The 22,745-nt window shown below is 45.1% G+C and overlaps 1 protein-coding gene across 1 annotated transcript in view; it reads right to left on the minus strand.

The window, feature by feature from the left end:
* The window catches only part of KAPP (kinase associated protein phosphatase), a 102,677-nt gene that overhangs the window by 17,175 nt on the left and 62,757 nt on the right, over positions 1-22,745 (minus strand). The window contains exon 8 of the mRNA XM_086817556.1: positions 5,589-5,683. Coding sequence (XP_086673682.1) covers positions 5,589-5,683 — 95 coding nt within the window. The remainder of the gene's footprint in view (positions 1-5,588; positions 5,684-22,745) is intronic.

Here is a 22,745-nt window from a genome sequence, read left to right on the forward strand (position 1 = left end):
ACATATGCAACACTACGGAGTAGAGAATAGTATTGGCTCCATCTACCAACAGCAAGTTCCTCCAGCTCCTAAAGCCTAGCCTGATCTGTCTCAATGGTGCGGATGTTTTCAATCATCCGATCCATTGCCTCATAAATCTTTTCCATGTACGGTACATCTCCATCCACCAAGCTCAGGAGATTTACAATTGGCAAGAAAATAAAAAGGACATGCTTAACTTCAAGCCGAAAATCATCTTGTATGATAGCGGTGAAAACAAACTTGCCCCAATGCTTCCTTTGAAGTAGGCCAAGATGCCCACTCTAGGCTTGCCACCATTTGATTCGATGCCAGGCTCTAGCTATATAAACGACGAAGCATAACAGTTGTTCATCTTGACTCATGTTTCCCTTTGGGGATGGATTTGTACTTAGCCATTTTGGCTGTTTCTTGGGTAACTAATAGAAGGATCTTTTTCCCAGGAAAAAAAGAAAGAAAGTGCGTCCCGGATCTGGAGCTGTTGTGTCAAGGGTCTACACCTGGGTGGGTGTAGATGTAGGGCGCATCGGATTTGGCATGCTCTTTCAATGGTGACCCCTCGCTCATGGATGCTTTGGGTAAGGCACTAGCAGGTATGTCTAAGCTGCGGCTGCTCCTGCTCACGGGTATGACATCTTGTCACCTTGGGGGTTGTTTGGGCAAAAAATTGTGTGAGGACTCTCTGTGATGTGTCCCATCTTGGTCTCTATGTCCTAAATAGTCTCTCTTTGTGGCGACACATCTCTATCAGCCCCGAATCTCATAGTATATTGGGCATTTGCAAATATAGTGCTCTTTTGTCTCTACCTCTCCACTGGTACACATCTAACGGATCCTCTGCTTCTCCTGTATGCCCTCATATCTCCCTATCTCTATCCTCATCGAGTGTGATGAGACTCGGATTTGGGCAATTGCCACCCTCATGGCATGTGACATGTGTCTTTGTAGGTAGTGACGCTGCTGTATGGAGAGAGAGAGAGAGAGAGAAAGAAAGAAAGAAAGTTGTATTAACGTCTACAAAAGGCCAAAATGATCTATGAGACCAAAAGGTCAAAAGGTTACATCATGTCCATGAAATACATCATCACGGGTACTAAAAATAAAAAATCAAAGAAAGTAATAAGAGCTAAAATGTCAGATATGACAAAAAGTGTGCAGCTCTCATATCACCCTAAAATATCCCCCATAGGATGCTGCAACATGGCACCCAATGTAGAAAAGCTGGGCCGGCAGGAGGAAGTCATGTGGTGGTGGGAGATGATGGCTCTGATCCTTTTATAGTGAAGCGGGTGTGGGTAGGGACCACGAGGTCGAGGGCGTTGGGCTCTGCATAGCTCAATGGCTCTGTCTAGTGTCACTCCTCTCGACCGAGTTCCCACATCAGCTTGAAGGTTGGGTGTAGTGAGTGAATCTGCCCTCGTCACTCTAGTCTGGAAGAGAGAGAGAGAGAGAGAGAGAGAGAGAGAGAGAGAGTTATATTGAACGTCTTCAAAAGACCTAGTGGGTCTATGAGACCAAAAGTGATACAATAGTATCCCTGTAATCTCATCATGGTACAAAAGAAAACAAAGACTAGAGCTATGAGCTAGGAATGTCATCATCATCATATAAAGTGGGACCATCATCATCATACAACCTATGGAGCTAAACCCATCAACAATATTGAGCATGGGGTTAGGCTGTAGAAGGCTTTGTAGATCCACCGAGCGTGGGAAGGTGGCTTTGTGCCTCTCCAAGATCTTCTCAAGCTAAGGCTGATGTTTGTGTTGTTGGCGAGGTCCACGGAGTTTGGGGCATTGGCTCGCTCTAGAGCCATGCCTCGGTCTAGGGTCACACCAGAGTGGAGTCTGGTGGGGGGTCGGGCACTTGAGAATGTCTGGCTTGATGAGGCTGTGGGTATGTCATCCATGGCTGGTGGGGCGTCCTCTCATGGTCGGAAGAATTGAGTGATGGTCGCCTGTCTCCCATGGGGTCCATGATCCTAGATAAGGGTCCAAACCCCTCTCTCAAGAGACAATGGAACCTCCCTCGAATCTCATAATATACGGTGCACTTGCATGTGAAGTGTTCCTCCGACTTGACCTCCTGTTGGCACAAAGTGCATATCCTCTCCTCATGAGGTATCTGCATGGCTCTTCCTGTCTCTATCTTCAAGGGGTGCGAGGACACCCGCAACTGGCCCACTACAATCTGCATGGCATGTGACATGTTGTTCTGGGCAAATAGGATCATGTGTACCGGCTGAAGAAGGCTTTATATGGTCTAAAGCAGGCTCCGCGGGCTTGGTACCAGCGGATTGATGAGTTCTTTCAGAAGCTCGGCCTGCGTCGTTCTCATGCAAATTCGAACCTTTATATCCTCCTTGAGAGGGGGTTGATTGTTATCATTGTGGTCTATGTTGATGACCTCATCTTTACAGGTTCTTATTCTGTGCGGATCCGTTCTGTTATGGATGCTTTGGAGACAGTTTGAGATGACGTGTGAGAGTGGCTCATGTGTTGTGATCTAGGTATCTTGTATGTATAGTCCGAATAAATCATATCCGATCACCCGGTTCGTGTCATCCTGAGAGAGCCTGATGAATGGGGAGTCCGGGTCATACTGGAGTGGAGAGAGGTGATCCATCCTCAGTCCCTACCTCGTGAACCAGGTGCATACTCGGCTATACCATGACTCGTGCCCATCTGTTGCCAGCTGCTGGGAGGATTGTAGGGCGAGCCTCCGGAATCTCTAGGGGGTCATGGCACTGATCCTGTGAATGTATGTGATTGTCTGGAAGAGAGTCTCTACCACCATGGGTACTGAGGCAAACTCTACCAGGATACTATCATGTGGGACCAATGGTTTGTTGCGTATCATACGGGAGAGCATCATGACGTGAGGCCTCTCTATTTAAAATCATTTGGCCGCTCTAAAATCAGGTGCCCAAAAGGGTGCTCCATACATCAATGCCAGAGAGACCAAGGTGTCAAATAGCCACATCTTGGTCCTTGGCTCTTGGAAATGGGCCTGGAAGCACTCTCTCTCCATGAGAGCAAGAGAAGCATATCCTTGCATTAGTCTAGCCTCTATATATATATAATAGATGAATCCAGGAACATGCCCAAATTCACCTTATAAGAATGTGCAATTTATAGCCTCTATAGCATGGCTCATTGAGAAGAATGGTCCTATAAAAGTGACTCCAAGGTACACATGTGAGTGTGCACTCTCCGCTGGGAACTCAGGGAGAGAGAGGATCTAGACTTTTGGAGAGAAAGGGAACTTCGAACTAGCTCTCAGTAACTAAGAGAGAGAATTCGGTTTCTTCAAGGCTGTGTTATAGTGGGCAAAGTTGGCCATTCCACCTATGATCATGCTTAACGAGGGTTTTATGTGGGGTGTGCTTTGGTGGTATGGAATGTCACAGTGTATTCCCATCGAGGATCTCCTGAGGCTTCCCGTATTTCTTGTTTGAGACACACTATGCTTTGGCATAGTTAACCTCTGGTAACTGTGAGGAAGAGTGCCAGTCTGTGGGTGACAACAAGATATAAGACTTTCTTGATTGTTGGAGCATTGGCATGTCGCTCGTAGGGTGACAAGTTTTATGATTCATCACACACTCTTTCGTGATGGCCAAATGATATTGATGCATGAGGCAGCCTCGCAGTCGTAGAAAGAAAGTTATATTAAACATCTTCAAAAGACCCAATGGGTCTATGAGACCAAAAGTGATACAATAGTGTCCATGTAATCTCATCATGGTGCAAAAGAAAACAAAGACGAGAGCTATGAGTTGGGAATGTCAAATCCAAGCCATATGATACAAAATGGGATCATCATGATCATACATCCTATGGAGCTAAACCCCCCATAGGCGATATGAGAAGTTTGGAACTTCTTGGTCTTAGACTGAATTTCTAGACCACTTCGACGGTTGGGCCGTTTGATACACTAATGTATGCGGCTGGATCCCAAAATGGTTAGAGATACCCCAAGGTGGATTAGTTCCAACGGTTATTTTGATTCAAGGACTTGGAAGTCATGTGGATTTTCCACCTTTTCGATGGAGTGTAACTCATGGACATGTTAGAGGTGGAATATGTTAACCATTGTCCTTCAGGATCTCTATTAATGGGATTGTGTGGACTTTTGGTAACCTTAAGTTCTTACAATGCTATGTTGTCCTCATGCTGTTCGAGGACATGGGACATATGCAGAAATCGATGAGAAGTTTTATGCTTGTCCTAGAGTAATAAATAAAGCAAGGGCAAATAATAGCTAAGTTATTGCTATATAAGTGACCTTGGGGGTACTTATGAGTTAACGAGGTATCAACGTGGAGACAAGAGGGCTACCAAGGGCATGCAAAACCTCATGGCCATGGAGCGGCAAGGTGGGTGATTCGGCCTAACAGTATGGGACGCTAGGTTGGGGCCATCCATACCAAGCAAGTTCGTGGCAATCAGACCTCAGGCTCAGGGTGGTACGAGGCACTGAACCTACGGTTGGGTGGTGAGTCACTAGTCACAATCTATAGTGGTCATGCAATGCGTATGATGTTGGGTCTATAAAATCTCGTTAGGGTTTCAATTCTAGGTCAGATAATCCTTGGGCTTGGTTTGTGGAGACCTTACAAGGAGGCCCTCAAAGCTTGTATTGCTAGTGTTTCTCCTTGGTAATACAATATTCCAAAAAAAAAAGTGGGGGGGGGGGGGGGGGAGAGGGAGGGAGCTGGGAATCAGCCCATTCCGACCACAATGTGGCATCACTTGTGCACTCATCTATTTTCAATTTTTTTAGATTTGGTTTGTGCAAGTGTTAGCCTGAGTGAACGGCTTAACCAATCCTTGAGGTGGCTAATGTGAGGTAGAGAAGGGCTCCCAAAGGCATAAATTGAAGAAGGAATAAGGTCAAAGGCCCGAAAGGGTCTAAACCTTAGAGAAGTAATTGGCCGAAAGGCAAGCATTGGGCAAGGGGGTGTGTGGCCTAGCATGTGAAAGAAGCCACAAATAGTGGAAATAACAAATGAGGCTTGGGGCTACACTATGGTTGGGTGAAAAGTAAGAGAAGTAACCTTCTGTTGATTTAGAATTAATCCTTGATAAATCTTTTCTGGTGTTATCCTCTTGATTGTTGTAATTAGGGCTGAAAAGACAGCATACATTTGTAGGAGATGATGTTTAATGTTATACCAAAAAAAAAACAATAAAAGGAAACTCTCTAAAGCCACACCTAGCGAAACCAAGCAAGTGGTAGAGATGATGTGGTTCCAAATTATGATAGAACCAATATCAGTCAAAAAGGAGCTAGTATCAGTTCGAAAGATGCAATGTCCCCAAACATACATGAAGGTCTTTGGAAAATCAAATCCCTGCTTCTACTCATACAGCTACTGTTGATACAAGTTAGGGTGGAGAAAATCAATCACTGTACAAGGATCTTCTATTTGCATCATATATGCATATGTACTTCTATTCCCAAGATCTAATAGCATAAAAACTTCTAAGATGTCCATTGTGATTCTAATTTCTTAAATAAATGTCTTATCTAGGACTTATAAAGTTTTTAGAGGCATCAGAACTGACCTGAATATACAGGCAGAGTCTCCAACATTTGCACATTGAGCGTAGACAACCCTGCTAGGGCCCAACCATAGTAAGAGTACAGTGGCAGTGCAACCCTGGAATGGAAAGTCAACAAGAAAAAAAGAATGTGATTTTCTTATACAATGTCCACTTTACTACATATGCTTGTTCATGAAGAATCCTAGGTTTCAAGTATGCCTCACAAAGGCAACTACACAACCACAGGAAAAATTTCCATGGAAGAAGGGAAAAGGAATCAACAAACTGGACTTATATAAACATAATGACCTCTCCAACCACCACCCAAAAAAAAAAGCAGAACATAAAAAGGACTGCTAGGCATTCCCTAAAGTCACTGCAACAGAATACGGAGGCTCCCGTTACAACATAGGAGGCTGTCTGGCACAGTTGGGCTCATTTACTGTTTTGCAAAATCACCTATGTGGCATTAAGCCATGGCATATCTAAGAAGGTGTACAGTTTTCTCCTCTATTCCCACAACAAGTTAGGACAGACTAAATCCTTTGGAAGAAAATCCACGTCTTCACACCACATGGTTGGACAAATAGACGCTGGCAGTTGCACCTTTGAAGGAGACAGACCCAACCTTATTCTGGGCATCAGGTTGATGTTCATGCAAGAGTAAAACCCAACACTTAACCAGTGACATCACAGCATGACTTATAATCCAGAACTTCAATCTCCACTTGTGATCCATGGTGAGCAAGAGTTAGGCAAGGCTGGTTCAGTATCTACCATTCAGACAAAGCAGCTTGTACGTCAAAAACAGTCATTATCACATCACAGCGTACCCATTTCCTTGAGTAAAGGCATATGTACAAGTGACCCCTTCATGCCATTCTTAAACAGAAAACTCGGATAGTTTGTGTCAAACCCCAGTCCCAATTTCATGGACTCATTCCCGTCATTCCATCCCTCATCAATACAGTTCAGCTCACTGTTTGTGAAGTTTTCCCTAATAGTTTGTGCTGTGAGCCAAAAATAAAAGAAGACTTTGGCAACCATAGATAAACACTTTGAAGACTTTGCCTCAACAAACAAGAGGCAGCAAATATTGAAAATAGTGAGCTACTGCTTGAAGTTGCAAGAACAGCCTTGGGTTTTCTATTAACCACTTTGGGTTAACATTGCTATATGTACTGCACTGTATGCTTCCAAGCTCTGATGTTGTACCGGCACATTGCACTTCATGATTATATATCTTTAGAATGCCATGCTAATAAAGCTTATATAATGAAACCCAGCAACTATCCTATAATGTACATAGCCTGGAATAGATCTAGATAGTTTTAAAGTAAGGCACCCCAGACATCCTGGCACATAGCCTAGGATAGATCTAGATCGTTTTAAAGCAAGGCATCCCTTGGGCAGCCTAACGTAAACAAAGAGGACAGGTATACAAGACACTTTTGAATAATGAGAATGGAACAATCCCATTGATAAAATTTTGGGCCTTGAAATCCCTCTTGTGCTCGTGTTCATGCTCACATGCTTGCTTCTTTCTAATATGCATGTGAGTAGAGGTAGGCTTGCCTCTTGAAAGTGGTTTGCTTCCTCGCATCTCCTCTTTCTTCTTCAATTCCTATTCTCCAATCTTGCTCAAGAGAGAGGTAATCAAGGTAGAGTGGACCTCTCCACCCCTCTTCTCTTGTTGCACAAACCTATTGAGTTCAGTCTTCGGTGGCGAGACAACATTGAAGGGTGCAACATGTAATATGCAAAAGCTTACAGACATGATTATACTTTGATAAGGAATATTCAGCACCTTGGTTCTTGACTATTGCACAATGTAGCGGAGATGAGAGAAGAAGAAGAAGAAGAAGAAGAAGAGAGACAACTTCACCCAATTGCATCCCAAATACTGAAGGCCCCCCACCAAGGAATGGTGTATTTGCTTTATTGAATGATGAAAAGACTGACTTTCCTGGAGATCTTCCTTGGCTGTAAATCTGCAGCCTGAAGATGACCTAATTCTTGACATTCAAATTCACCCTTGCTTCATGCTCCCTTTGGCAGTCCTGGCCCTTGGAGTACTTCAGCACTTTGTGAATAATGAGATGCCTGTGTATTCAGTATATTCATATGGTACAAAAAGGTACATCTTCTGTGGCCTTTGGCCTTCCCAAAAGGAAAACATAACACTTGAATCTAGACCTGCTCCACCTTGGGGGGAGATGATCTACAATGAGCAATGAGATGCCTTTTATAGGCCTTGGAAATAATAACTGGTGGACCTACTGTCGGCCAGTTCCATCGACATGCATGAATCTAATTACTGCTGACTTCATCAGATAGATGCTCAACTGCTGGCCGACAGAGCATGGTCCACATGAATCATACCTGTGACAGCTGCTACTGCTCCAACGCCTAATGTTTTATCTGCTGCAAATCAGGGAATAGCCTTAGAAAGCTCCCATGTCCGTGTGTACACATGACATTCCCTCCTGCTAAACTTGATGACGGGATTCCAACCTTTGACCTTGGATGACTGTCATCATCCCTTTGTCTCCACGTGGACTCCTAAACTTGTCATCCTTCCCTTCTTGGCAACCTTTTCATTGAAAACCTTGCCTTGTCTCTGATTCCACTCCAAATATGGTGTAGAGATATGTGCATCTATTCAAAGAAGATGAATACACACTTCCCAATTAGCTCAATAAATAACTGAGACATCATTTTATTGAACGTCGTTGGTGCATTGGTGAAACCAAATGGCATTACCACGAACTCGCAGTGGCCACGCTCGGTACGAAAAGCCGTTTTTGAAATGTCGGCTGTAAAAATGTGGACTTGGTGATATCCATTCTCGAGGCCTATTTTCGAAAAACATTTAGCACCATTAAGACGCTCCAAAATGTACTCAATGTGGGGCATTGGGATCTTATTCTTGATTGTGAGCTTGTTGAGTGTCCTATCATCCACACATAAACGTGCAGTCTTATCTTTATTTTGCACGAATAAGATGGGTGCATCGAACAGTGAGGAGGATGGGTGGATGAATACGGCCCGAAGTAACTATGATAACTAATGTTCGAGTTTGCCCTCCAATGCCTTAGAAAATCGATAGGGGACTTTAATGGGAGGTTCTGTCTCCGGGACCAACTCAATGCGTTGATCCTCAGGACGAGAGGGTGGGAGTTGTGGTGGGAGATCATCCCTCAACATAATGTCTTGAAACTTTGGAAGGAGACCTATCAACTTTCTATCTAAGGGGATTGCTGCTTGATAGCATTGCATTAACTTGAGGCCTGCGTGACAAAGCATCCGCTACCAAATTCTTCTTGCCTGGAGTATGCAAAAACTGAAAATGAAACATGGACAAGGAATTCGCACACCTTAAATGCTTTTCTGAAAGCTTAGGTTGTTAAGAAAGTATCGTAAACTCTGATGATCTGTTTAAACCATAAATTCAGTCCCCAAAAGGTAATGTTTCCATGTTTTTAGCGCATGAATAACGACTAATAACTCTTTCTCATAAACCTGCAAATACAATTTTACATGTTCTAAACGGTGGCTTTCAAAAGCCATTGCATGCCCCTCTTGATTCAAAACAATCCCCAAACAATCTCCACATGCATCACACTCGACCACAAAGGGTCTATGCAAATTTGGAATAAAAAGAGAGACTTGGGCTGTTGGTGTTGGACTCACACAGTCACACACACAAACCTGCACATTAGGGTTAGGTGCACGGTAGAGAAGCTCACACAAAGAAATGAGAGAGAGAGAGAGAGAGAGAGAGAGCCAAAAGTGTGGTATCCACAAAATGCAAGTCAACCCTTGCATGTGTGCCACATCCATATAATATAGAAGTACAAAATATTATATGTAGAGTGTCCTTTCACATTTGATATCCAAGGGAAAAAACCACATGGGAAAAAGTGCCCTTGGTTAAGCCCTGTTCACACATAACACTACCATAAGTGAGCATATCCCCCCTGTAGTGGAAGTGTGAACATGTACAAGGTAGCAGATCACTCTCTGTATGAGAGTAAGCCCAAAGCTTTGCGGAAAGCTTCAAACTTTGCTCGAAGTAAAGCCTTTGTGAATAGATCTGCAACATTATCCTGTGTAGGGCAGTAAGATAAACTGATCTCCCCTGCATGTAGCCTCTCTTTGATATAGTGATAATGAATCTCAATGTGCTTGGTACGTGCATGAAATACTGGATTTCGTGCCACGGCCATAGCACTCTGGCTATCAATGAGAATGGTGGTGGGTGTCTGCTGACACTCACGAACATCAGCTAGTAGTCTCCTCAACCATACACAATCTACTGTAGCTGTGAAGACTGCCCTGTACTCAGCCTCACAAGTAGATGTGGCAACAGTGGGTTGCTTTTTACTCAACCAAGATATGCATGAACTGCCAAGAAAAAAACAATTCCCACTAGTGGATTGCCTGGTATCATAATCACCAGCCCAATCTGAATCACTGTATGCCTAAAGCTGCAAGCTGCCCCCCCGGGATAGAACAAACCAAGATCCAGGGTACCCTTAAGATAACGAAAAATGGGTTTGACTGCTTGCCAATGCTTTGTGCCTGGACTGTGCCTGGGCTTGCTCAACAAAGACACCCCAAAAGATATGTCTGGCCTCGTGTTACACAAGTAAATGAGGCATCCCACTGCCTGGCTGTAAATGCCGGCCTCAAAAGGCTCTCCAATATCATGCATAGTAAGCCGTACACCTGGTTCTACCGGAGTAGAAATGGGCTTACATTCAACCATGTGAAACCTTTTTAGCAAACTTTTTATGTACTTAGTTTGCTACATAACAATGCCATCATCTGTATGCATAAACTGTATGCCGAGATAGTAGTGTAAAGGCCCCAAATCTGACATATCATATTCAGCTTTCAAATCAGCTTTGAAATCTGAAATTTGTGCTTTGCTAGTACCTGTAATGAGCATGTCATCTACATACAAGATGACTATGAGAATATCGGCATCGGTTTTCTTCACATCCAATGTGCATTCACCTGGACTATTGACATAACCTTGGCTGGTTAGATAAGCATGTATCTTATCATACCAAGCTCTTGGAGCTTGCTTTAACCCAAACAATGCTTTGTGTAACCTGCATACTTTATGTTCCTCGCCAGGAACTACAAAACCAATGGGCTGATTTACATATACTTCCTCCTGTAAATCCCCATTTAAGAATGCAGTTTTGATGTCCAATTGACGCACTATCCATCCTTTATGTGCAGCTAATGCAATCACTGATCTTATAGTGGTCATTCTCGAAGTAGGAGCAAAAGTTTCTTCATAATCTATTCCCTTTTTTTGGGAGTAGCCTTTAGCCACAAGTCTGGCTTTGTACCTGTCAATAGTACCATCAGACTTTCTTTCGACTTTGTACACCCACTTTGTTCCAATGACATGCTTGCCTTTAGGTAATTCCACAGTGCATTGGTGTTTGATGCCCTTTTGAAGCATATAATCCTTCAATGCATTTGACATGTATTCTCCACCTCTATTTGAGCGGAGTGTTTGGACTTTACATCCACACATATTTTCAGCCGTTGCTACGAAGTGTCGAAAGCATGTAAACACATCTGCTTTCGCTTTCAAGGGGTAAGCCCAAGCAAACCTGGAGTAGTCATCAATGAATGTGACGAAGTAAAGATGCCCCCCTATGGATAGTGTCCGCATTGGACTACATACATCACTATGTATGAGCTGTAATTTACTTTCAGCTCTAACAGCTCCATCTTTGGGGAATGGTTTTCGTTGCATCTTTCCCAAAATACACCCCACATACATGTCTTGGTGGAGACTCAAGAGGCGGCATATTATCAACCATATGATGCTTCTGCAAAAGCATCAAACTCTGAAAATTTACATGCCCAAAACGAGCATTCCATAGCTCTGCACACTGTATTTGCATCATAAGTACGCTTGTCATAGCTGTCCAGCTTATACAAGCCTTTGTATCGTGTTCCATAAGTGACTATTTCATAACCCTTTGATGGGTCTTTTACCAAGCACTTCCTATCTTCAAATTCAACCTTTAAACCTTGGTCGTTTATGGTTGAGACGGAGAGCAGATTTTTCTTTATCCCTGGAACATACAATACATTTTTCAGACAAATATTGGCACCAGTGGCTACAATAAGTATGACATTGCCAATTCCCTTTACTGGATATGTGGTATGATCTGCACATGATACAGTGCGGCCATTTGAAGCATAAACCAAGTGTTGAAATACATCTTTGCATGAAGTGATGTGGCTCAAAGCACCACTATCAAAATACCATGATGCATTCTATCTGTCAAATGCAATGCAAGACATATCAGTGACTGAAGTACTTGGTGTGTCACTAGTGCATGTGACCAAAAAAGTGTACTCTTCTTGGATTACATTAGCTGATTGCTGTGCTTTGTCATCAGAAGAGTCTGCTACTGCATTGCCTGCTTCTTTCCTTTTCTCTTTTGCAATCTGCTTCCTACATTCACTGATGTACTGTCCACGCTTATGGCAGTAGTGACATTTGCCCTTCTTTTTGGGCTTGTTTGCATCCCCTTTGTCAGACTTTTCACCACCAGAAGAGGGCTGTCCATGACCAGCCTTGCTAGATTGTTGTCCCCCATGCTTAAAGCTCTTTGCTTTACCCTTATCCTTGGCTGTAAATGCCTTGTCTCCACCACGGTTGCTCGATAAGTTTGCTCTTGTTTGCTCTTCCTGCAAGAGTAAACCCACCAGCTCTTCAAAAGTGACGGGATCACCAGCTCCTCTCATTGAGAGGTTGAGAGAGGTGTGAAAGCCCAAGTAGGAAGGTGGTAAAGAATGAAGAGTGTTAGTGACCATCTGTCTGTCTGGGATAACCTCATCAATGTTGAGCAATTGTTCGTGCAAATCTCTCAGTTTGGTGAGATGATCTGCCATGGAGTCACCCTCATCCATAGAAAGAAGATCCAATTGCCTCTTCAAGTAGGCAACTCTTGCCTTGTTGCGTACCTGATACATTGCTTCCAATGTGTCCCATGCAAGCTTCGATGTCTTGCAAGAACGAATGTGCGGAATAATAGTCCTTTTCACTGAAAGGGCTATCAATGACATGGCCTGTGCATCTCTAGTCCCATCTCTTCTGTGCTCTTGTGTGGGAGAAGGTTCTACATCAGGAGCTCTTTGAGCACCTCCCCTTTAAGGTGTGGCTGGCTGTATGGTAAGTGGGCGTGTGTCATCACCACACACGATGACCCAAAGCCCTTTGGCTACCAGCAAATTACGGATCATGAAACTCCAGAGGGAGTAGTTAGATCCATCAAACTTGTCCTCCTGGGTGAGCACACCAAATACATCTGTAGCATTCTGTGCCATGTCAACAAAATATACCTGCAAGCAAACCAAGCACCAATGTGCACTACCAGGCAACCAAATGTCCTGTGCAAATGTATGCCTGCAAACCAAAGCAAGTGTAAACCTGCACCAAATTGTCCAATTACACAATGTATATACATACGCGACAAATCACAGCTGTAATGCCCAATTACATGCTCCAATAAAAAAATTCCCATTTTTTATGCACTCCAATCACTTCAATGTGCATCTAATTGGCCAATTTTCACAAAAGCCCCAAATTTCTGCAACTGAAAGAGGTTCAATTTGCTAGTTTTCACCTCAATTTGGAAAACCCCCAAATTGCAAGCAAAGCAACATGCCCAATTTTTTCAATTTGTCCTGAAATTGAGAAATCCCCCAAATTGCCTAAACCCTTTACCACATGCACTGTAGTGTCTGCAAAATTTTCATATTTTTACCACATGTACTGTAGTGTCTGCAAAATTGTATCTGACCTTCACTGCAGTGCCTGCAAAATTTGCATATTTTTACGTGAGCAGAATTCTGTCAAAATTTGCATATCCCTACCTGTAGCACGGTCAATTGGGGGTGTTGCTGGCCACGCGAGGTATTAGTCGTGCAGAGGCGTTCAAGCAGCAACAGCGAGGCGCAGGTGAAGGCGGAGCGAGAGGGAGCCGCCGGAGCTAGCTTGAGCGTAGGGTCGACGAGGAGATGAAGCTAGAGCGCAGGGTCGACGGGGAGCTGCAGCTGGAGCGTAGGGTCGACGGGGAGCTGGAGCGCACAGAGCTGACGGGACAGGCGGAGGCGGCGCAACGCGTATCTACGCCAGGGCGAGCACGGAGGTCGCAGGCAAGCCGCCGGGAGGCCGGAACGGGCTTGAGTCGTCGGCCTGGGCACGTGCGGAGCTTGGAGCAGCGACGGAGGCGGGCTTGAGTCGTTGGCCTGGGCACGGCACGGCTATTGCCGGCCGGAATGGAGCACCGACGGACAGCGGCGATCAGAACGGAGCAGCGACGGCGACGGGCGGATGGGAGGCGCTCTTGGGTGGCGGCGGCTCTGGGTGCACTAGCGCCGCCGGTTGGAGATGGAGGTGCCGCCCACGGGCTGAGCGGCGGTGGTGGGCTCCCCACTAGTGCCGCCGGGTTCTGGTGGCCGAGAGGGGCAGTGACAGAACCATCGGACGGAAGCGCTGGCGACGGAATTTCGCAGGGAACTCTGCAGACGTTGCTTCAGGTTTTCTTCCAGGGGCAGAATTCCAGGGCCAGCTCCCTGCTCTGATACCAATTGTTAGTGTTGGACTCACACACTCACACACACAAACCTGCACATTAGGGTTAGGTGCAGGGTAGAGAAGCTCACACACAGAAATGAGAGAGAGAGAGAGAGAGAGAGAGAGAGAAAGAGAGAGAGCCAAAAGTGTGGTATCCACAAAATGCAAGTCAACCCTTGCATGTGTGCCACATCCATATAATATAGAAGTACAAAATAGTATATGTAGAGTGTCCTTTCACATTTGATATCCAAGGGGAAAAACCACATGGGGAAAAGTGCCCTTGGTTAAGCCCTGTTCACACATAGCACTACCATAAGTGAGCATATGCCTACATGCACGTGGACATAAAGCAATGTACATTGAGCTTCTTTTCTAAGAGCTCCGCATTCGTGTTTGAAGATGCAGGGGTGGATGTAGCATCACCAGTGGCTACTATAGACGAGGATGCTTTGGTGGCTTTATAAGCCTGTAACTTAGTACAATCCCTCTTACCATGGCCTACTTGATGACTGGAAAAAACAACGATTCTCTGTCTGGTACTGCCTTTGTTCCTCTGGCTGGAGATAACCTCTAGTAATGCCCTCCTTGGCCTTCTCCTAAGGCGTCTTTCTAGGATTAGGCTCTGTGGTTTTTTTGGTTCCTGAGGTGCTCTAAGACTTATTGTCCTTATTGTCTTTACTGTTCTAAGTACCCTTAAGCGGCTGGGATGAAAACTGTTGCTGTTGCTAGGATTTGGGACTGACCTAGACCTGCTTAGGCTTACCTCCCTTCAGCATCATCTCTTGATTTTGTGCCAGAGTCAAAGCCTGGTCATAAGACTATGGCTTGAAATTGTGAACTTGATGTTCGTATCTGAGCACCTGAGAACCTATTTCAGCTTCTCATCTTCTGTCTTTCCCAACTGTTGTGCCATGGTGATGACATTATTGAAATAAGTCAACACGGGTGACCCATTCTCGGCGGAGGTTTTGTAAAACTCATCCTTCAAATTGGTCATTTATTGGGATGGAAGGAATCTTGCTTTGAGGTCCGACACAAAAGTCTCCCATATGCAATGGGTCGTGCATGTGGTTATGACAGTGTGCAAACTTGACCAATGCTGCCACCAAGTAACGGCTTCTCTCATGAGGTGTGGAGCCACTAGATGGACTTTGTCTTGTGGATCTGAAACTTTAGCTAAAGGGAAATATGCAACAAATTGATGAATAAACTATGTAACTGCAGAGAATGATAACACTTACCATCATACTTACAAAAGTTTGGTTGATGGAGCAGATGAGGTGCTAGGATGGTGCCATTTTGGGAAGTGTTGCCATAAGATAGGCCTGAAAGGTTGCTAGCAACTGTTGATGCTGGAGTTGCATGGCTTATTGTTCTTTGTCAACAGATTTATAGGATACATCTTCTCAGAGAACATGTCAACCAAGCGTTGGTAATACTTTGTTTTTCCTCATATGCTGAAAACTTTGGGGACCTTGCTCCATAATCTGCTCTTTAGGTTGCTCTTTAGGCTGTTCTTCTTTTTTTTCTTTTGCATCTTTGGCTTCTTGTAGTTGTAGCTTGAGTAACTTGTTTTGTTCCATTAGCTCTTGAAGGAGTATAGTTGCACTTTGCGGAAGCATTTCTTCTTTACTTGTGTCTTTGGGGATACTTTCTTCTGGAGTGGTGTCTTCGCGGACACTTTCTTTTGCAGTGGTGCCTTCTTGGTAACTTCTTTCTTCTTCTTCTTGACATGGTGAATGGCTGAGTGGTTTTCCTTGACGTTAGTTTTACCATTCATGGTTTTTCTCTCACTTACATGCTCAAGCTGGGTCACAACCAGAAGCTCTGATACCAATGTAACATACAACTGGCTAGATCGTGTAACGCACAGCAGGACCACCTTTATACCTTTATGAAGTGAGCATGAAGCAATCTTTTATCCATAGGAGGTAGAGCTATAGAGAGAGAGAGAGAAAGCAGAGACAACACCAAATTGGGTCCCAATTTACCCACTGAAGGGCCCTCCTGCAACAGGTAGGAGTATTTGCTTGTATTACCTTGGAGTACTATTACGATGCAGAGAACATAATGAGACTCGACTGACGGAGACTGCGAAACGCAAGGACGTTGTAGACCAGATGCATGCTGAACCACCAAGCAGTATGAAGCCAACTTTGAAGCCACTTCGGATAGCCTTATGCACACTCAAATCTGCTGCGGGAGATGCACTATTGAAGGCTGGCCGCTGAAGCAAACTTCGCGGCTGCCTTTAGACTGAAGCACTAGGTGCTTGGCTGTGATTTATGCAAGCAAAGACCAAGGTCTTCAAGCATGTACTTTTGCACTGTGTTCTATGAGAGAAGACCGATTTTTGTGAGATAGATTTATGCAATGGAGGAGGGACTGCTTATATATGTTACTGGACTGCTGGTCGGTGGAAGCATGCTGCTGTCGGCCTAAATCCCATGACCTGCTGATGTGAGCATTAAACACTGCAGAAATGGCATAATTAGAAACTAATGCTGGCCGAGTGCTATAAATGCTGGAAAGCTGTGATAACATCCACCATGATGGCTTGGCAAGGGTCCAGGCTGCCATATGCTGCCTAGCATTAAATGCTAAGGCATATAACATGCCCCATGGGCTGCCCAATGGGTAGCTCATGCATTCATGTCACGAAATGCTCTAACATGCTTTGTTTGAAGCATCTAAAGGACTAACTTTTACCATACCTAACCTCAGATGACCTAAATGGTTGTTCTCCAACTGGGTTAAGGGACTAACCCCAACATCTAAGGCTGGGAGACTGACCTACGTAGCTCGTGCTTGATATATCCTAGACTAGGGCTCACAATGGGGTCATGGCATTCGACAAACATTCCTAAAAAGGCACGAAACGTCTGTATAAGTATAGCACTGTTGATGAGCTAGTGTGTCACATTGCACCTCAGTGCATGGTGCATGTGACATGAACCCTCCTTGAAACTAATCCTGGCACCCTTCGCTCCTTGGATGAACTTCATCCCTTGGAGTGCTCCATAAAAGCTTTGGAACAGCCCCAACTGGCTACCAACACTCATGAAACCCTCCTTGGTTGTGACTGACACCAATCAGCTTCTGGGGGTCTTGACGCCATCGCTTCAGCCCTCCCGCCCTCTATAAGCAGCCCCCCATCTTTGCCGCCCCTTCCCCGCTGCATCCTGCCTTCCCTCCCTTTGTCGGCTCCTTCCCTGCTGCCACGTGCCTTCCCCTCCTTCGCTGCCTCCCTCCTCTCGCCGCTGCCACCGCCTTCCTCTTTGTGGCGCGCCGCCCTCCCCCTCCTTTAGTCACCCTGGCCTCCGTCACCCCCCTATGGCGTCCCCCCTCTGCCATTTGTCTGTCCCCCCTCCTTTAGCCACCCTGGCCTCCGTCACCCCCCTATGGTGTCCCCCCTCTGCCATTTGTCTGTCCGCCCCTCGCCTTCTTGTGCACGTCTTCCTTATCCTTCCAGGCACCACCTTGCTAAGCTTTTCATCTCCCCCTTCCCCTCCTCATCTCCGACTCCATGGACACTCCTCATCTCCGTCTCCATGGACAGGTGCTTCTCGTCTTTGAACCTCCAAGAGGACTCCATGGCAGCCGCTCCGTCATCCCCAACCAAGGACGCCGTCCCTTGACTTTCTTTCTGAAAAGTGGACCTCCATCTCCTCGCTTCGATAGTCACATCTTTGGAGGCCTTGACCTTGGTTTGCAAGATTGTGGGTAGTCACCCAACACCTGGACAGCTCAAGGATATGTTACAAGCAAGCCTTCTTGGTGCACCTGGAAAGATCACTGAGGTGTGGCTACTACCAAGTTGAGTTCGACTCGACTGCAACTTTGGACAGAGTCATGCCGTCGCACTGTGTATGGCCCAGCCTTCTTTGCGAGGTGCCAACACAGCTTCGACCCAACATCCGACCCTCTACCTGGCATCTCAAGCTTTCCCATGACAGTCTGCTTTCTTTGTCTTAGGAAGGAATACCTTCCTCTCCTCCTGGTGATAGGTGGTATTATTCGGAGACTGATGGAATCGCCCCCCCTCCCCCACCCCCCCACACTGCCGGTACGGTTCTTGCTCGAACGGCTGGGATTCCATGCCTTCATATTTGCATAGCCTCTCAGAGCTAGTTCCTAATGCCATATCGCTTCCTTGCCACCCTCTGGTCTTGCTTGACCCGGAGCGGAGGCAGCAAGCTCGTTCAATTCGCTTCTCGGAGCCAGTAGAGATAACCATCATTCCCTCTCCAATGCGGACTCTCCCTCCAGAGACTACAGCTTCTTTTGATGCCTTCCTATCGAAGGAGCTGGTATGTTCGAGAGAGAGTGGCTCCCATTCGTATATGTGTGGTGTTACATCACTACAAGCCTTCCACCCAGAGAGTAGCACGGTGATCTTCACCTCCCCCCTGAGTGCACCACTGGAGTTGGAGTCACTATCTACCACTATTCACGGGCAGCCAATAGAGCTCACATGATTTGCATGATCTACGTATCATTGACGTGCTCACTCACTTCTAGCCCATGGCTCAGATCAGTTGGGTGGCTCTTGCCATAGAGATCCGAAAGGGGAGATGGTGTCCTCCAGCCTCGAGGTGCTTCTTTTTGTGTTTCTTCATGTTTCAGTGGCAGCACCCCTTCCCCACTCCTACAGATACCTGCGTTGCCATTGGTGGAGCCTAGAGTAAGACCCTTGGCATTTCCCGGAGTTTCGACATAGCCCCAAGAGTGTGCGCTTCTCCAGATCCGATAAGTACAGGCCCTAACCTGTCTAGATTAGATCAATTCTATGTAGATGAGTGGGCTTGTGGTCGTGGTGGCATACTTGGTATTTTGGCAGGCACTACTTTCTTCAAACAGGCACTACTTTCTTCAAACATGCACCACTTATTCTATCCCTAGAGGACCCCTGGGTAGTGGGTAAACCGGTTATCTATTATCTAGTAGGCAAAGTCAAATGGCCCAACCCGATGAAACTGGTGTGCGTTTTAGTTGGTAGTAGAAGCTAGAGAATTGCTAGTGGTGGATTGACGTAACCTGTAACTATTTGGCCCTCCTAGCTCTATTTCAAATAATGAAATCCATGCCCGGACACCAGACAGGTGGAAGAAGACATGGGGATAGGGTCCATAAGGATTGATTAAGAAAAAGCACCATTCTTCGTCAAAAAGCAGAAAAAAGAAAAAAGTCAAACAAGTTTGACCGCGAGCCAATGGCACCATTGGAAAGAGGAGACTAAGTTGGACCAAAAAGCTAAAAGTCGCTTTCTCCAAAAGCAGCTCTAGGGCCAAAAAGCAAGGCCGTGAAGTTGTAAAAGCACAAATCAAGAACTTTGGCTATTATTAATAATATTTAATGAAAAGGCAAAAGCAAAGCAAAAGCATCACTTTTTGGCAAAAAGCAAGACTTCCCCAAGTATAAAAGAAGCATGAGCCTCCCTTGAGCATCAAGTTGAAGAAGCATCTCTTCATCGCGTTGCCATCTTCATTCAAGCGTAGAGATGATCTTCTTCCTCATCATCTATGAACCAAATCATGGAGTTTTTCATCACTACCCGCTAATTTCAGATCGCCTCCAACAACTGCAGAGCCACATCACCATCTTTCCGTGCAACTGTACAGATCCATACATCTATACGGACTGTACGGACAGAAAATTTCAAAAACCCTAGAAATTCAAGAAACCCTAAAAACTGCTTTTTGGAGGTTTTTATCGCCCGAAAATCATTAAAATGCGTTTTATATCAGTTTTCTTGCCAGGAAGAGCTTTTCTAGGGTTTTCATCATTGATAAGGCGAACATGGAACTTTAGCTTAGACATGGATCTGGACTTGGACTCGATTTGGACTTGGTCTCTTTCAGATGCAGTTTCTTCAGGACAGGTAAGGGAAAGGAAGGCAAAGAAGCCAGAGAGAGATGAAGATCATCAGATTGACATCATGCCAAGAAGTTTGACGACTTGTTTGCAGCGGTGTTTAGCCCATTGCATATTTCGACAAATAGAGCCACGGAATCTTTGTGGACCAAAGTTGAAACAAAACCCTTTTGAAGCATTGAGACTTTATGCTGGCAAAGGACCGGTGTTGGTTATTCTAGACCTTTTTGTGGTTGAACATGATGAGATTGCATTGGAGCAGTCTTGAACCAAGCAGAGGTTGTGGCCAATGAATTGTATGTATATATATATATATATATATATATATATATATAATATTGGACTGGAGCTTACCGTTATTTTGCTTATAATGGTTACTTAGACATGCTCTAGTTGGGTGGCAACGATGCCGGATAGCCCAAGGAGCAAGATTTGTATATGGGAGGCAACGATGCCAGATGACCCATTGGACAACAACGATGCCAGATATCTTAGACTTCGCAGTAGGGCAGTCATTACAACCAGATAGCCTAGATGACTGTATTGGATTTCATAGTCGGGCAGTCATTGCGACCGGATGGCCCAGATGACTGTATTGGATTTTATAGTCGGGCGGTCAATGCGACCGGATGGCCTAGATGACTATTGATGAACTCTCGGGCGGTCCTAGTGACCATATGGCCTTGAGGATAGTCCGAGTGGTTCTAGTGGCCAGATGGCTTAGCACGGTTTCGATGAAACCAAACAGGACAATCTATGAACAAGAGGATCATTACTTGTGCATTGCATACTGATGTATGTTTGAATTTCTTTGACTTTGTGTGTTGTTTTTGATGTGTGGACAATGCTTGGATTTATGGCATGCGATAGTCCACTGGGCTCCAGACTACCTAGCCAGTACCTCTAATACCCACTAGACGCAAATGATGCATACTTATTTGTTGACTAGCTTGTGTTTAGTTTTTGCAGGAGGTAAGTATGCATTTATTTTATCTAAATACATGTGACAGGCCATGAAGATGTACCATCAAGAACAAGGACATTGGTCAAAGAAAAGGCATTGAGATGTTGCCAGATGAGTAGATGACACCAAAGATATGGGAAAGACCAGATGCACAAGCTCACCAGATGGGGCTAGTACCTTGCAACATATGGATGTACTTGATGTATCTTGAAACATATGGATGTACATGATGTACCTTCAAACATATGGAAGTACTTCATGTACTTGGAACACACGGATATACATGGAACATATGGATGTGCTTGGAACACTTCAAGTCCGCAATTGAGGACAACTGCGATGTAAGAGGAAGGCATGGAACCTGGACATGAACATGGAACTTTAGCTTGGACATGGATCTGGACTTGGTTTTGGATTTGATTTGGACTTGGAACTTGGACTTGGATTCATTGGATTTGGTACTAGTTCGGTGAGATGAGAGATACTTGTGGATCATCCCCGTCGTGTGCTCGGCATCAGAGATCTTGTGCCTCCACATCGACATCGACATCGACTTGGATATCCTACATTGGCATATTTGTTTGTTTTGTACTCATTGATTGTATTGATCCTGGCTAGCGTGCCCGTGGATTGTTCTTGAATAAATTCCTGAAAGGGGACAGGGCTTGTTCCCCACTCAATGTGGTGTACTGTGCAAGATCCCCATTTCCTTCTCTCTCCCCCCTCTCTCTTTATATTTTTATCTCTTGGACACGTGGTTGAGTCTGTCACTGCACGCCCCGTTGGGCTTACATAGCCGCAATCACTCGACCTCCCCATGCTATTTTAGTGGATGCACCTCACCCTTCCACTGTTGGTGGTCCAGCTTATCGAGAAGAGACCAAGGCCTTCTCCAATCAAGAGTCACACCTTCATGAAAATATTGCACCGCACTTGTGCCCATTAGTCTAACGCTCCTTGTCATTGCAAACAACACCCTATTCGATCACGGTATGAATAAACCCCCATGTCTGCGTGCTCGTTTGGGCACGAAGGGAATTCTAACGCCGTAGACACCAATAGTTGCTTCAGCCCCAAAGTGCAGTCCCTAGGGGCAGATTCCCATGAAGAAGATGCCTACTTCAAGTGGTAAATGTTAGGAAGCAATGTAAGCCTAAAAAGGTGTTCACAAGGCATGGTAGATTCCCATGAAGGTGCCTACTTCACATGTTAAATGTTAGGAAGCAATGTAAACCTAAAAAGGTGTTCACAAGGCATGGTAGATTCCCATGAAGGTGCCTACTTCAAGTGGACATGTGATGTGCACAAAAGTCTTCAATCAACATTGAATGAGCCTTGAATCAAGGAGAGATGGTCCTAGAATCAAGGAAAATGATTAGGGCATGTTTAGGTGAGCATTAAGATAATGCAATGGACTAATGATGATGTACCTGAGCCTATTTCAAGGCCCCCCATCTAATGGAAATTGTGTGTGTTGGATCAACTCTCTAGCATTGTCATTATCGTGTCATTAGTGCAAATTACTTTTCCTCTACTTAGATTATGCCAATATATTGAGCCTAATCCATTACTATCCACCCTAATCACTCCCAATTTGCTACTTTCAAGTCATGTTTGACTGAAGTTCACAATGAGCCCGAGCCGAATGTGTCAGACAAAGCCAAAGCCATGATTCCCGAACAAATTGTACTCCACCGTTTCAACATTTCTCTAGCCA

Source organism: Cibotium barometz, chromosome 23 (assembly GCF_041138505.1).
Source record: "Cibotium barometz isolate CiBa-2024 chromosome 23, ASM4113850v1, whole genome shotgun sequence".
Taxonomy (NCBI): domain Eukaryota; kingdom Viridiplantae; phylum Streptophyta; class Polypodiopsida; order Cyatheales; family Cibotiaceae; genus Cibotium; species Cibotium barometz.